Raw genomic sequence first — 16,196 nt, 5'->3', positions numbered from 1 at the left:
AAAACTAATAACTGAAGTTAAGAGTTTGTTGTTCAATTGGACAATAAATATTGTTGAGAATTATGGTTTGTCGACCTTAATTTAAGTTGGGATGCTTTGATGCAAGCATCCGTGTAATTCTTATTCTTTCTTGGTCGCTCTTTGGTGACTAAGCTTTCTTAACACAATTTGCCCTTTCAAGTCAAAATAAATCAATAAATAAAGGCTTGGTTGCATGTTGTTGTAAATTAATTGAATGGCTTTTGTTGTGAGCAGTGGTTTTTTTCATTATTATTTTTTTTAAGTTTACTCTCTTCAAGTTTTATATGTGACACTATTAAATTTCTTGTTGTACAGGATATCTCTGTGCATCAAAGTCAATGTGGATAGACTGGGATGACTAGTAAAGAACCACCTATTTTGTCACACTCGGTGGCGTACCAAACCAACAAAAAAGATCGCTGTATACAGTGACGGACTTGGAAACTGCATAAATGGTTCAAAACTGAACAAATTTTGTTCAGTGGGATCAAAACCAAAAAGGTCAAAAGGTTGAACGTATTATTCAAGGAACGTTAATATGGGTTACAAGAGCAAACAAATGAAAGAAAAAAAATATATTGTAAAAATATGAACAAATAAGCTTCTAAGTCACCTGCTGAATGGGATAATTGTTCTCACTTGCCTAAAGATCCCTCCAATCCTCCCATGCACACGGTATTTGAATATCTCATTACATTAGGAGATTTCTACTATTATGCACTCGAGTATACAACTACACACCAAGCATTAGGCACATCTATACCGTTAGATTTCACATATATGTACAATAGGAAACCTGGCTGCTTAAAGGTTCATCCTCGTTACGCTCTCGTATGAATGAGAACATTAGTTTTAGTGTAGGATGAGGGATGGGTGGGTGCACAAAATAGTCCACATGACATCATGCATGACTTCATCGATAACAAAAATCCTCTTCAATATTAAATTTGCCAATTATAAGTAGGTGTAAAAATATTATACGACCACTACATGTTTGTAAAATCATTCCGAGTATCACAAATGTTATTAGTATATATCCACCCTGAATATATCACAAATGTTATTAGCATACAATTGTCATCAAGCCTTCATCAAGAAAATCCATCCAGACTGGATGACATTTATTTTATGCAAGAACATCCATCAATATTGTTTTTAAAATACAATTATCAAGTTCTGAGGGGAAAAAATGAAATATATTTTTATTGTGATGGATTCATCACACTTTAATCTCTACCATTCGGAATAAAATTCGTGCAAATTTCCTAAATCAGAGAAATTGTTATGTTTGAATATCATTTGCAAAAGATTTAGAACTAAAGCAAAATCTTTGGGACCTCTAAACATGGGTCCTAAACCGACACAATGAGGCTTACAGGGCTAATTGATAATAATTAGGCTAAATACATTGCATAGCAATTAAACCATCTCATCCACTAAGATGAATAGTGGGGGAGCAGCTAGCCTAAGGTCCAATCATCACCTAATTGTGCATATGCCACTTTGTCACTGTTTATACGGACAAGGCACTTCTTGAGTTTGAGGATCCACTTACTAAAATATGCACCCTTCCAAGTGAGATCACATTCAAGGGTGAATTAGGTTTAGGCAAATAGCCCTTATGATAAACCGCCTCTGAAAGCGTATTTACATATAAATAAAAATTATTCGGTATGATTTTTAGTTGGCTCCCTTTTACCTTCGATCCTGAGTTTCAGAAGATTTGAATCGGCTACACGGGAGGAAAGAGGAGATATCCCTTGAAGATCAGCAAATCCTCCCTATAATCAGTTTATAATTATATGCGTGAGCCCCATAAACCTTGAATAGTTGAATACCAGATAGATGTCCTCTAAAAGGGATACCTACCTCTTAAATTAACTTACTTGTATATTGCAAATCTCTATTTCTGATATAAATATATGCAAATTGCAAGAAGATTGCAAGAATAGGAAAAGAAAAGGTTGTACCAAACTACCAACTGTATCATGGTTGAGATCTCTGTGGGATTGTATATACCCTGGTCTTTGTACGACCCCTTCCTAACCCCTCCCCCTAGTTAGTAAGTTCGCGAATTATACTCGTATAATTCGCGAATCCGTCCGTATCGACCGAATCCGTACGTATCCGCCGTATAACCGAAATCCCGACTTAGATTCGCGAATTTCCAGCTCAAAACGAATTATACGCGTATTTACGAATTACCGAATCATACGGCCCGTATAATACTTTGTCACGTCATCACTAAATTATCATTTTTTATTATATTTTTGACTTCTAAAATTTTACATATACCAATCTGATTCCGATACCACCAACATACATGTTATTTGCTAATTGTAATTCATATATCATATATATAGTTTATGTCAACTATTAAATTAATGTATCTAAGGAGGCATTATATTAAAAATGATTTTTTAACAGGTTAATGTATGCCGAATTTTGCACGCCGGATTCATATCTCTAAAACGAATTATACATGTACGTATGTCGTTCCGTATTACTGCCGAATTACGAACCGTTGACCGGATTTTTGACCGAATTTGACTTTTACAAATCCGTATAATACTGGTACGTATCCCGTTCCGAACGTTTCCCGTATCCTGAATTGCTCCTTGCTTAATGTCTTACACATATTCATGTCTGATAAGACAGCAACATCAAATCAAGTTATAACCCAAAATGTTGGGTCCAGGATCTTTAAGCTGGCTAGGCAATTGGAGCAACATGTAGTGTGTGACATGTTATACCCTACGTGATATCAAGTCAAAACCTTAACTACAACACATGAGTATACATACCGACATGACAATAAATATTTAGTTATTGCATGCTTTGGAGTTGATCATCTTTCTGGAAGTGACCAAGTTGGTGAGTGAGTGGAATAACAACTCATAAACCCCTGCTTTTTACAAGTTTGATCACTTTACCACATTGGTAGGAACTTGTCTTGCAATCTCGTCCACCATACGGATTTTCTGCTGATACTGATAAGGTGACCCAGCTGATGAACACAACCTAACACAGTATGAATCAGCTTTAGCTTCTTGGCACTGAGGAGAAATAATGGCCCTGCTTGGTAATGATATATACGGCAAAGAAGGTTGTTTTTAGGCATACCTAAATCTTTTTAGGCATATTGAATAAAGACAAAAAAGGATGTCAAATAACAAAATCAGAAACTCCCTTAACCAAAAATTTTTATAATGGCAAATCTGCACTTTTGGTATTAGTGTTAGTAATCTGGATTAGTGATTAAAATTTTTGTTTAGTGATTAAGATAATTCATAATTATAAAGTTTTGGGTAGATGAAAAAATTTGGGGAAAAAAATCAAGCTTTTATTGAGAAGGAGAGAAGGAAAAGGAGAAAGTGAGAAAAAAAAAATTCTTGATTCAATGGAGGATGAGGAGGGTCATTCTTCATCTAAAAAACCTACGAAAATACATATCAACTACAACAATGATCCAGAAATGGCTGATTTCTTAGATTATGAGAATGATTTTACACAAACTCAAACTCAAGATGATGATTTTTATGAGCCCAATCCAGATGATGAATACATAGATGAGGAACCCAATGCTTCTAACACACATGTACACTTCTATTTTATGTTTAATCTCATTTTTGTAGCTTGAAATCATCAAAAAAATGTATTTTTCATCATGGTTCAGCGAACTAGGTCTATGTTCGGCTTGAAAATATAAGCCAAACCCACTAAATTGATGAACAGTTCGGCTAGCTGAATTTGTCAACGTTATACGCCGAACCTTCATTTTCCAACTTCCAACCTATTTGCAAGATCCTAGTTCGGCTTATATTAAAGTCTAATAACAAGCCGAACCTATTCCTGAGAGTTAGGTTCGATTTTCACTCTAAATATCCTATCAGCCGAACTATATATTTTTCCAAGTTCGGCTCATATTCAAAAAATCACATCAACCGAACATGATATTGATTTTCCATGAAACACTTAAATTCAAACACATTTAGGGGTTAGGTTTTTTATTACATGTGTTTTCTATTGTGTAGCCTTTTCATAGGATGAACCAAACAAAAAAAGTGGAAATTACTAAAAGTGTTAAGAAAGTGAAGTCTAATGATGGAGAATACCAAGGTCCATATTAAACTCATTAAAATCAATGAGATCTTATCTTCAACTTCAAGAGAATGAAAATACAAACACAACGCAGAAAGAATGAGGTCATTCCGACATCGGACGAAAAAGTTATGGCCAAAACCAGATCGCAAAACTTGAGTGTGCAAAGAGAAGGTTCGGATGATAACTCAACAACACGAGCTAGCCGAACCTAGAGCCTGCAAATCAATATTTTCGAAGTGTTTACAGATACAGGTTCGGCTTGAAAGTGATCTAATCGAGTCAGCCGAATCTGACAACCACCTGGGGTAAATTTCACTTCTCAGGTTCGGCCGAGAAGGTTTGCAAGGTATTAGTCGAACCTGACACTGTTCTGGGACGTATTTAATACACATTTTTGGGTTCGGCTAAAAATTGACATTTACGGTTAAGCCGAACTGTTCATAGACACTTTCAGGGTGAAATTTCAAGAACAGTTCGGCTCAAAACTCAACTCAATTATCAGCCGAACCCGCTACTGTAACCGTCAAAAACCCTAAGTTTTTAGCAATTTAACTCATTCAATCCATGAAAAACAAAAAATAAAAGATTGGGTTTGTAGGGAATACCTTCTTATCCTCACTTCAGTATTTGGAGCTTCAAATGGTTGAATTTCCGATTCAATTTCTGGTTCAATTATAGTTTTTACACCTTCATCTTCAATTGGTTCTTCTTCTTTAATTCATGGATTGGAAGAGGATTTAGAACACCCAACGTTTGCTTTTTTCTTTGTACGATCCATTATATAGTTCAATTTAATCGATGATCGAATTTTCACGAATCGATAATTAATTACGGTGATGAAAAAAAAATTCTGAGAGAAAAGGAAGGTGATTTGAATGGAGGAAGAAGAAGAGATGTTTAGGATAGTTTATCTTTTGATTTTAGGTTCAAAGGTATATAGGTAATTGAACTACCCAATAGACATCCCTTATAAGGTCACCTAGGATGGGAAAACTATTTGTTGTTGCCTGTTGTGGCATTGTGCTTAGCCTATTTTTGGTTTTTGGGCTTGTCGAGTAGCTGCAAATTCGTTGGGCCTACAAATTTTTGCCTCTGCTTTCAGCTTGACAGCTTGATAGCCGGCTCTCATCTGGATAAAAGTTTCACCAGACTAGGAAGAGGAGAGACCATTTAGCATGTGCAGTTGTCGCGATTGTGCCTACTGCACCTGCGTATTCCCTCATTCTTTGTAGGATTCTTAATGCAATTTGTCCACAAGAACCTTGTTCTTAGGTATCACTTCTTTCTCATGGTCTAAATAGTAAACCCATTATGAATATGCCTGCATGGTTTTATAAAGAACCCTCTCTACATTGGAGATGCTCAATTTTTTAACCAAGTGCGAAATGCGAAGATCCAACCCGATATTGTGGTAAACTGCCTCCTATCTGAGTACTCTGGAAAATCTGTCATTGGCTGCCTCCACCAGCCCAGAATGCATACAGAATACAAGCCAACTGACAGAAGCTCACACGTTGCTGCTAGCACAGAAAGCCAAGTTCTCTACCAGACATCTCAGCCTGGGCCTTGTCCGCCTTTGGGTCTTCGGTAGATCTTCACAAACAAACAACACTACTTGAAATGGAACGATTTTCTGGGATCATGGTTTTCTGGGTGACCATGGTTTTATTTTGGGTAAAGACATTAGAAGTAAATCTAGGTCACCCGTTATCTAGATATTTATATTAATATCTAAATTATCCTCCTGATTAATTTTGGGTGATGATTAGTTAGTGTTAATAATAGTTAGTGTAATGATTAGTGAGATGATTAAGTTAAAGATAATTAGTGAGATTAAAAAATCAGATGGTTTTTTTTTTAAAGAAGTAGAATTATTGAGAAAGTAAAGTTAGAGAAGATGAAGAAGGAAAACATGAAAAGCGATGGATTTTACCAATCACAACCGGAGGAAGGGTATTTGGGTACCCAGGTAGGCTTCAAACTTAGATAATGTTGGTTGAATTGCTCCAAACTTTCAAAAAAAAATGAAATTTTTTATGTAGATTTGGGCCAGTTCGGTTACCATATGTCAAGAACATGTAACTGAACACACCTGAAAGTGTAGTTCGGTTAAGTTTTCCAAACACGCAGGTTACCGAACTCGCTCGTTAATGGAGGTTTTGGTCGTACAGTGTAATGTTCGGTTACCTAGGATAAAATGGTAGGTAACCGAACTTTGAACTTGACAATTTATTTGGGTACATCTTGTGTGTTCGGTTAGTTCGCAAACTTCAACGCAACCAAGTTCCCAACCGAACTGCAGGTTAAAAGTAACCTAGTTTAGAAGTTCGGTTGGTTCGCAAACTTCAACATATTTTGCGAATCAACCGAACTGGGCTTATATATGCATATATGCAATTAGGAAAACGTTCGGTTATTACGAAATTTATTTCTTGGCGAATTAGGTAGAGTTCGGTTACGAAGTTTCAAAGGTGGAGTTCGGTTACAAAGAAAACTTAACATTTTTGCGAACGAACCGAACTTGTGGACTTCTCATTATTTTCGTAAACTAAAGTTTGGTGATATCCTTATTTTGCGAAGGAACCGAACTTATGGACTTGTGTTGTTCGAATACAAGGAATTCGGTTAAACGTATTTTTTTGCGAATCAACCGAACTCTGAGTTCGGTTAAGAAAAAATTTAATTCGTGATAACCGAACTTTTCTCTGAAAAAAAAAGCCTCCACTAAACCTCTCTGCAACTTCCATTTCAACTCATTTTAATGAATACTTCTCATTTATTCAACCAAAAATGAATGACAAGTAATGGGTTTGTGAGAATATCTTTGTTAATGTTTTAAATTAAGCTATATATATATATATATAGTGGTGGTAAACGGAGGTGGTGGTGGTAATCGGTGGTTGGTGGTGGTGATAATCGGAGGCGGTGGTGGTGGTAATCGGCGGCGGTGGTAATCGGTGATTGGTGGTGGTGATAATCGGAGGTGGTGGTGGTAATCGGCGATGGTGGGAGGTGGTGGTGGTTATATATATAGGTGGTTATTGGTTTGGTTTTAAATTAAATTAGGTTAAGGATAGGTTAGTCATTTCAATGCTTTATACACCCCTTATAACGGGAATGTGGCCTAATAAAATCATGGTCCCCTCAAAAAAATCATGATCCCTAAAAAATCGTTCTTGAAATGGAGGTGCATCACCATCTTCAAGTCTTAACCACTGATCACATAATGAGGGCTTCTTATCCCACCACCACATCAACACATGTATACACAAAATGGCTTACCACTCGCATAGCATTTTAATCAGATATTACTATTGAGGTGGTCCGTGAATGAGGAAAGCTAGGGCTACCTACAGCTGCAACCTGACTCATTCATCCACACTGGTTCTCAGAGAAACCAAGATAATCCCTCCTACTGGTCATGCAGACAGAGCATAAAGAATAATTAACGTAAAACTAGAAAGGCATATATATGAATTCAAATCATATCTTCAACTTTCAACTTAGTTTAAAAATCCATGTTTAATACTGATGAATTTTCATAAGAAAAAATAACAAGATCGAAAATGCAATATCTCAACAGAGTAATGAAGTCAAAGAATTTTTTCCTACACAATTCAGATACAGGCCTGTCAGTTTTACAAACTTTTTGTGATTTCAATTTGTAAATACGTTTTACACAGGTAATCAGGTAGATACTGAGTCAAATTCTAGATCTTGCATAATGAGAGGTAGAGCTTCAAACAGTAACAGCATTTCGAATTGTTCCCTCCTAACTATATCTGTGCAGAATCAAATCCAATTCCAATTAAAGTGAACAAGTATCAGACTAAGATCCCAAAGACCAAAGAAACAAAATACTGGGATGATAGTTGTGTACCAGAATATTCGATTCATTGGGAATGGGGCAGCGGTACGATGGGATGGGTTACAATCCCTTAAGTATGCCATCAAATAAATTTGAGTATCCTGAAGGTCATCCAGTAGCATACACATCCAGGTTGTACATAACCCGTTCTCAACTGTAACAACTCGTGATAACTAAAGAATTAAAAATACACACCTTAGTTTCGTTGACGAGTCTTGTAGTGAAAAAAACTACAGTGGCTTCCAGCACCCTTTTTAACAGTTCTCCATTCCAATGGAATTTGCATCTCTGTGACATGCAAACCAATGTGAGGAGTGAAACTAGAGAAACCATCTTCCCGTAACCGTAGCGCATTGGAAATTACACACATAATATTCTTTTTCTATTTTCTCTCACAGCTACTTATGATTGTGGGATAAGACTACAATCCAAATTGAGCTACAGAATTCATAGCAAATCATCTTGTGTGGAGTTGCAAGAGGTTAGAGAATAAAACTCAGTAACCTTTTTTAAGGGAATCAGAAAGGAAGCGAACCGGCAGATTAGGTCATGCCAGTTTATACAAAGCTTTTGTAAGCAGGATGGGTTAGAAGAGAACATAACACATGAATAAGTACTGGCAGATTAGGTCATGCCAGTTTATACAAAGCTTTTGTAAGCAGGTCATGAATAAGTACTTACATAAAAGAGTGCACCGTGAGATATTTCGCAAACAAGCATATTACAAACAGTTTCTCAGTGTGATTGGCCAGTATTTGAAGTATTAGAGACACAAAATGAGCATAATCCTAGACAGTTGTTTTTTCAAGGTTCAGACAATCCATTGGTACCAACTTGTACAGTTCTTTTTGTTCAGTGTACGATCCCAGGGAGAAAACTAAGGTTACCTTATATAAGTTGCAGAGATATAAATACATTGTATTTGCCTAGGCAAGATGAAAAATTAGTTCCCGTAAGACACTTACGATAAACGTGCATACTACGCGCTGAAGATTAGTTATGGGTAGCCTTTTTATTCTGGAAAAGGAAATGTAATAATGATAAATTTTCACTGAGATAGTAACAAGATAGAAAATGCAAAACTGAAGAATTTTCTCCTACATAATTCAGACACGGAAATTTCGATTTTACGAGCTTTTTGTGATTCCATTTTGTAAATAAATATCATTCATAAAGGTAATCAGGTACATGCTGTCTAGATCTCGCATAATGAAAGGTGGAACACTAGAACTTCGAAGGGTAGTGACTTTTCTTGTTAAATAACGATCTTGCAAAGCCGCATTCATGGAGTTACAGGTTCAAAACCGAAAAACAATTCAGCAAGTCCTACAGTACTATGATTCATATGAAAAGATTGCTTAGCCTAGAAAATTTTGAAAAAAAAAAGATACAGAAAATTAAACTGAGTGGAGACGATAAATTAATAGATTAAAGCTAGCACTAGTATAAAGGCATTGTTCCCTCTCAACTATCTAAATGCAGAACCAAATCAAATTCCAATTAAAGCCAACAAGAATCAGAATATAACAAATTTAAAGAGAAAAAGCATCGAAAGACTAGATATAAATAATAAAATAAATAAACATATATTGAGATGATAGTAAACAGTTTAGCAAATAAAATATGTAGCAAAAAGCTCGATTTATTGAAAGTGGGGGGAGCTCTACGACGGGAATGGGTTACATAAAATCAGATATTCTGGGGTGGTCATCGAACATGAAAGTGAAACTGAAGGTCATCCCACATGATGCATTTCCAGGTTGTACATAACCCGTTCTCAACTGCAGTAACTCATGATGACCAGAGAAGTTAAAATACGTACCTTAGTCTCAATGACAAATCTTGTGATGGAAAAAACTACAGTGGCCTACTTTTTGGCAGTACTCCACTCCATTAGAATTTGCATCTCCTAGACATGAAAAACCAGTTTCCACTTTCCAGTGTAAAACAAGAGAAGCCATCTTCCGGTAACCATAGCGCCAGCATTGGAAATTACACATATTTTTCTTGTTCTATCTTTTTACTTGGTTTTGTTTGATTGCTAACAGCACAATTTAGTCCCAGTAAATCTATTGGTGATATGGTCAGAGCTACTTATGATTGTAGAACAAAACTAGAATCAAAATTGAGCTACAGAATTCTTAGGTAACCAACTTGCCTGGAGTTGCAAGAGATTACGGAACAAAACTCAGTAACCTTTATTTTAAGGAACTTAGGGAGAAAGTGAACCAGTATATGAGGTCATACCAGTCTATACAAAGTTTTTCTAAGCAGGTTGTTTAGAAGAGAACATAACATATGAATAACTACTCACATAAAAGATTGCACCTTGAGATATTTTGGATAAACAAACATTTTACATACAGTTTATAAGTGTTTTTGGGCAGCATTTGAAGTTTTAGGGACACAAAATGAACATGATCCTAGACAGTTGTTTTTCCAGTGTTCGTGAATCCCACTAATTCACTGGTACAAAAATCTACAGTTTTTTCACATTTCAGTGCACAAACCCAGGGAGACACGAAGCTTAAGTTGCAGAGCTGAATAATAAAATGTATTCGCCTAGCTAAGATGCATGGAGAGTCAGTTCCTCATAAGACACTAATGACAAACGTGCATATTTTGCTGAAAATTGATTATGGTAATCTTTTCTTATAATGGCTCCCTGAAGTGTTTACCATTTGAATAACTGCTGGACACAAAAGAAAGCAACAAACCCGAAGAGAGCAAGAAGAAGATAACTTAATTGCATTGAAAAAAAAAATTGTTTTTTTACATCAAACACCTACACAAGATGTTGAATATATATGACCTACATCAGTACACTACTAACATTCATGAAAATGAGTAAGAAAACAAAAAACTCACCTAGGTTTCTTCCGTGACTTAAATGGGAAACCAGAAGGCGGTGAGGGTGAAAACTCGAAGGGCAAGTGCGGAGCCTCTGATTCTCCCGTAAGCATCCCAACAACTTCTCTAATATTGGGCCGTTTAGAGGGCGATCGTTGCAAACAGAGAAGTGCAACAGTGACACAAAGAAGAGCCTGTTCTCGATCCAACGACTGAATAGCTGGATCAAAGAGTTCCTGAAGCTTCCCACTATGGGCAAGATGTCGAGCCCATGAAATGAGATTCGCACGTTCGAATTCTGACATTGGTGAAGCCGTAACTTGCAATGGCCGACGACCAGACACAAGAACTAATAAAAGAACTCCGTAGCTATAAACATCACATTTCTCAGAGAGTTGTCCACCACCACCATATTCAGGAGCAATGTAGCATACCGTGCCTCTCATACTCGGAGTACTACTGATTCCGCCACTTTTAGGGATTTCTCCACTTACCCAATCTCGACTATTTCTTCCGAAAGATTTAATTTCCCCGCTCAAACCATCTAACCACCAATCAACACTTCCTCTACTACCTCTACTCCAATTCCTTTTCTTCTTCTTTTTAACATCAACATTCATATCTTCCTCTCTCTGCCACCAATTATCTCCTCCTCCTGCACCACTACTAGTAGACTTCAACTCCCTTTTCTTCTTTTTCTTACTAAGTTCCTCACAAAATTCTTCCCTCCACCACTCTCTAGCAGGTCTAGTTTTCTCCTTCTTCTTTACCTTATCTTCATCTAACGACGCCCACCATTCAAGACGCCTATGCTGTTTCTTTTTATCCGGTTTACAATTCGCTTTACACATATCTTCACCTACGGTAGTAACCCACTCGCTTTTAGGCCTTTCTTTCTTAATTTCAGTTCCTATCCATTCCATTACATAATCTTTCACACCAGACTCCGATCCACACCCACCATCTTGTTTCCACCACCAATCTTTCCCTGTACCACTCTTCTTCCTACTACTACTCTTCCTATTCCCATCACCAACCAAATCTTTCCTACTATCCATACTAAGCCTATCGAAATTCCCTTCTGATATACTCGTCCCCATAATCTCCGAAGGCGGTGATGCTTCTTCTGTTGCTGTAACTGCTTCAGGCGACAAAACAATCACATTTTCAGACGACGCAGCTTCCACACCATCCGTAACTCTAATAATACAACTCTCCGGTGATGCTTCCACAAAACCTACTTCTTCATAACCAGTCAAAACACTCTCAGTTCCATCAATTATAGATCCATTATCAGTTAAAATCTCAGATCCTCCTCCTCCTTCAATTTTCTTCTTTTTCAATTCATTATTACAAACTTTTCTCTCTTCTTCTACTTCTTCTTCAATTTCAATCCCTGAAACCTCAGAAACTCCAGAAACCAAATCCCCTCCTCCACCACCACCACCACCACCATAAGCATCATCAATCTTAGATCTAGCAAGACCAAAATCAGCAATCTTTGCATTAAAATCACTATCAAGAAGAATATTACTAGGTTTAATATCACCATGAATAATAACAGGATCACATTGATAATGAAGAAACTCAAGTCCTTTAGCAATATCAACAGCAATACAAAATCTCTTTTTCCATTCCATCAATTCAACACATTTCCTATCAAGTAATGCATCTTGTAAACTCCTATTAATCATCAATTCATAAACTAACAACATTCTTCTCCGTTTCGTATCGCTAGAAAATCCAATCAAATTAACAACATATTGCGAATCAATTTTACCAGCTATGCTCAATTCATTCTGAAATTCTCTTTCTCCTTGTAACGAACCAATCGAATCCATTAATTTCACAGCAATTTCTTGACCATTTGTTAACACACCCTTATACACTGAACCAAATCCACCTTGACCTAATCGATTCGAAGCCGCAAATGCTCCAGTAGCACGACGAAGTACAGAGTACGAGTACCGCTGTGGTTTAGGGTTTAGATCTGATGTCGGGACTGTTCTTTTACGAGATAATTTTCGATATAAAATCGCTAAAAATGTTAATAATGTAAATACCATCGCGATTGTAATCAACACTGCTGGCAATGGAAACTTATGATGATGATTATGATGATTATAAGGAAGTGTTGGGGTCTGGTTGTTTGACGCTGTTGCTGCTGTTGTTGTTGCTTCTGTTGATGGTACTACTACTACGTCTTCTGGCGGTACAAAAAACGGTGGTGTTGGTGTTTGTGATAGTTGTCGTGATGGCATGTTGATGATGATGATGATGATAACCGATCATTCCGGAGTCATAAACGCGGGATTTGATTAGTCCACAGGCTGTAGAAAAACAAAAATGGAGGTTTTCTCTGTAATGTTAAAACTTCTGGTTGTTTGTTTCTTCTTCTGGTTCTTCCTCTTCACTGCTCTCTTAACTGCAAAAATATTATCAGTAAAATAAATATATTCTTTTTTACTTTCTGATTTTTTTTAATTTACTGAATTAGAAACTGATTATCTGTAGCAAGCCAACATCAGATTTGCAACACTGAAATCCTCATCTACGAGAGACTGCAAAAAGTAGTTGACTGTATACACGTGGCAGGCAATTAAGATTGGTGTATCGGTTTTGAATGTTGTAAGGGTATAGGGAAGCTGCTGCTGATTGTGTAGTTTACGCCAGTGCACGATAGCAGAAACATGAGTCAGCTGCTAGATATCTAGATGGTTTTGACTATTGGACTGGATCAAACAGTGAAATGACAGAAAAGGACGAGGAAAATACAAAAGAATTACGTGGTAGTCAGGCAACGAGTGGAAGTAGTCAGTGAGGGTAATTATGGGATTAGGTAATATTCTTTGACTTTGTTTTTGCTTTGGAGATAGACAGCTTTTTTGTAGGGTAGAGAGAGAATGATATTCTAACAAAAAAAATAGTCATGTGATTGTGGGACCGGCAAAAGGGAAAAACGTTAAAATAATTGTTGGATTTTATCGGAAAATGAGAAAGGAAAAAAACAGTAATGATAACTACAGAGCGTTATTTTTATACCACTACATGACTAGCCTTGGGCCCATAATCACGTGTAGTCCGCGTGGTTTGTAAAGAATTATTCTTTGAGAATAATATGATGGAAAAATACTTTTTTGTTTTCTTGCTTTTTTTTATTTTATTTATTTAAGGAAAAATACAATGAAAACGAAAAATACACAAGAATTTAGTCATTTGTTGGATCTCGAAAAGAAAATTTGGCTTGTTTCAATGTAATTAGAAAGAAGATATTTAGTTGTGGAATGGAAAGTATACAATTTTTGTAAATTGACAAAAAAAAAAAAAAAGAAAGAAAAAAGAAATGGGAAAACGCCATGCACCTTTCCAAAACCTTTTTACCAGTATTATGCGCAAAATACATCCTTATTGTAGGTTATGGGGTGAGGATCCAGGCTCTAGACTCTAGACTCTAGAGCATGCTTGTTCACTTATTCTATTTTAACTCCTATTATTCCTTTTGAAACTGATAAACATGCTATTGTCTACTCAAACATTTTTTATTTCTAATTTTTATTTTCTAGATTCGGTAAAAAAATTGGTGCCGATCAGTTTCGAGCTCTGATAATTCGTTTATCGTTATGTAATTTTTCCTCTATGTTAGTACAACCGTTGTTATGATGGGAGGGCTGATCGAAGAACTTGACGTTATTAATGCAGGATAAGAGTGCTTTGCAGCCTGTAATGTGACTGCAAATGCCTCGACCTTCTCAAAAAGCTCATCTGGCTCGAGCATCTTGATAGAAATTTTGGGCTACAGATTTTTAACTCAGGGACTAGTCTTTCATTTGCACTTCGCAATTCTCCTGAAAAGTTTTCAGAAAACCACACACTGAGTTGTAAGAGATGGAACCAACTTACAGGCATAAAACAACAACCACAATAGCAGTGAGACTTATCAGTACGTGCCCCATATGGGCAACCAATTCTAAGGCCAACAATTCATCTAGCAAAAGGAAAAATAAATGTGATGAGTCGTCAGATTGTCTGCAATATGTTACCGGTTCAATTTCTGCTCTAATACAACACCAAGCATTTATTCCCTACAACAGTTACACAATTTCCCAGCTTCACAACCTGCATCGGCCAACCTCGATTTTCCACTTCCATTCTTCATTTCTAGCCACAACAACAACCAAACCATTCCATTACAGCTGCATCACTTGCACAAGTACTGCCAACTGTATTTTCACCATTCTCTTCTCAATCACCAGTAGCAGCAGATCAGATCCACCATCCATCACCAAAAACTCAGTTCATAGTTCATACCACATGCACCTTAGCACCACTAGAACCCGCAGATGCAACCATCCTTTCTGCAAACCATTCTCCAGTAAATACAACTCCAGGAAACACCTGCAATTGCTCATCAAGCTCAGCATTCTCAAGCCACCGAAACTGCAACATTTCCATTTCAGCTGCAACTTCATATCTTGACTAATACAACAACATCTCAAACACCAAAACTCCATTAAAATGAGAACCATCTTTCAACTGCACCATACAGATTCTTCAAAAACACAAAATCAACTCGAGTTCTCATTATCATATCTTCTTTATCTCTGAAATAGAATTCAACCCCATGGAGAACCAACAAATCAAACCCCAGACTCCATTTCTTCGACCACCAGACTCAAACTTCTGAATTTCTCCTCTCATCTCATTACACATGAAAAAGCGGGGGTCTAACAACCACACCAAATATTTCGTTCGGCAATCTGTATGGACAAACTCCAATGTAGTTCCAAGAGAATAAACTAGACAGTTAGACTCAATCAAGGAAATATATCCAAGAGTTATATCTTTGTTTCTCAATGTAATCAAAAAATCAAACAAATGGAATCTGTGAGCCTGATTATTATAAGAAACAACTTGAACGGTTCCAAAGACCAATGTTCAAGTGTCAATCAATTTCAATCAACAACCAAAGGTTGGATTTACCAATTGATTGAACTACGCACAACTTGTGGTATTTCAATTATATCAACAAATATAATGCGGAAAATAAATAACACAGACACCAGAAGTTTTGTTAACGAGGAAACCATAAATGCTGAAAAACCCCGGGACCTAGTCCAGATTTGAACACCACACTGTATTAAGCCGCTATAGACTCTAAACTACTACAAGTTAACTTCGGACTGGAATGTAGTTGAGACCTAACCAATCTCACACTGATTAAGGTATAGTTGCGTTCCTTACGGCTCTGAATCCCAGCACGACTCTACGCACTTGATTCCCTTAGCTGATCTCACCCACAACTAAGAGTTGTTATGACCCAAAGTCGAAGACTTGATAAACAAATCTGTCTCCC

The 16,196-nt window shown here is 36.8% G+C and overlaps 1 protein-coding gene across 3 annotated transcripts; it reads right to left on the bottom strand.

Moving 5' to 3' along the window:
- Nucleotides 1–7,722: 7,722 nt before the first annotated feature.
- Nucleotides 7,723–13,272, bottom strand: LOC113274990 (receptor-like serine/threonine-protein kinase At2g45590). Of its 3 annotated transcripts, none has more exons than XR_003323350.1 (3): nt 10,862–13,272; nt 8,006–8,281; nt 7,724–7,907 (listed from the first exon to the last, which is right to left on the bottom strand). XR_003323350.1 is itself a non-coding variant. In XM_026524417.1 (2 exons), the coding sequence occupies exons 1-2, from the start codon at nt 13,102–13,104 to the stop codon at nt 8,248–8,250; spliced, it is 2,277 nt and encodes a 758-aa protein (XP_026380202.1). In that variant the 5' UTR covers nt 13,105–13,272; the 3' UTR covers nt 7,723–8,247. The 3 variants fall into 3 exon arrangements, 1 of the variants encoding a protein (XP_026380202.1); XR_003323351.1 differs by having other exon boundaries at nt 7,725–7,907; nt 8,189–8,281; XM_026524417.1 differs by having other exon boundaries at nt 7,723–8,281.
- Between the last annotated feature and the right edge of the window lie 2,924 nt (nt 13,273–16,196).

The sequence above is a fragment of the Papaver somniferum genome, chromosome 4 (genome assembly GCF_003573695.1).
Source record: "Papaver somniferum cultivar HN1 chromosome 4, ASM357369v1, whole genome shotgun sequence".
NCBI classification, from domain to species: Eukaryota; Viridiplantae; Streptophyta; class Magnoliopsida; order Ranunculales; family Papaveraceae; genus Papaver; species Papaver somniferum.
The sequence above is the reverse complement of the archived record's forward strand: the minus strand, read 5'-3'. Positions and strand labels throughout refer to the sequence as shown.

Bases quoted from the DNA above. Each gene is read 5' to 3' on its own strand.
- LOC113274990 (XM_026524417.1), bottom strand. From the start codon at position 13,104: ATGCCATCACGACAACTATCACAAACACCAACACCACCGTTTTTTGTA. The intron at 8,282-10,861 runs GTGAGTTTTTTG...TGCATGTCACAG, and splicing joins AAGTCACGGAAGAAACCTAG to AGATGCAAATTCCATTGGAA.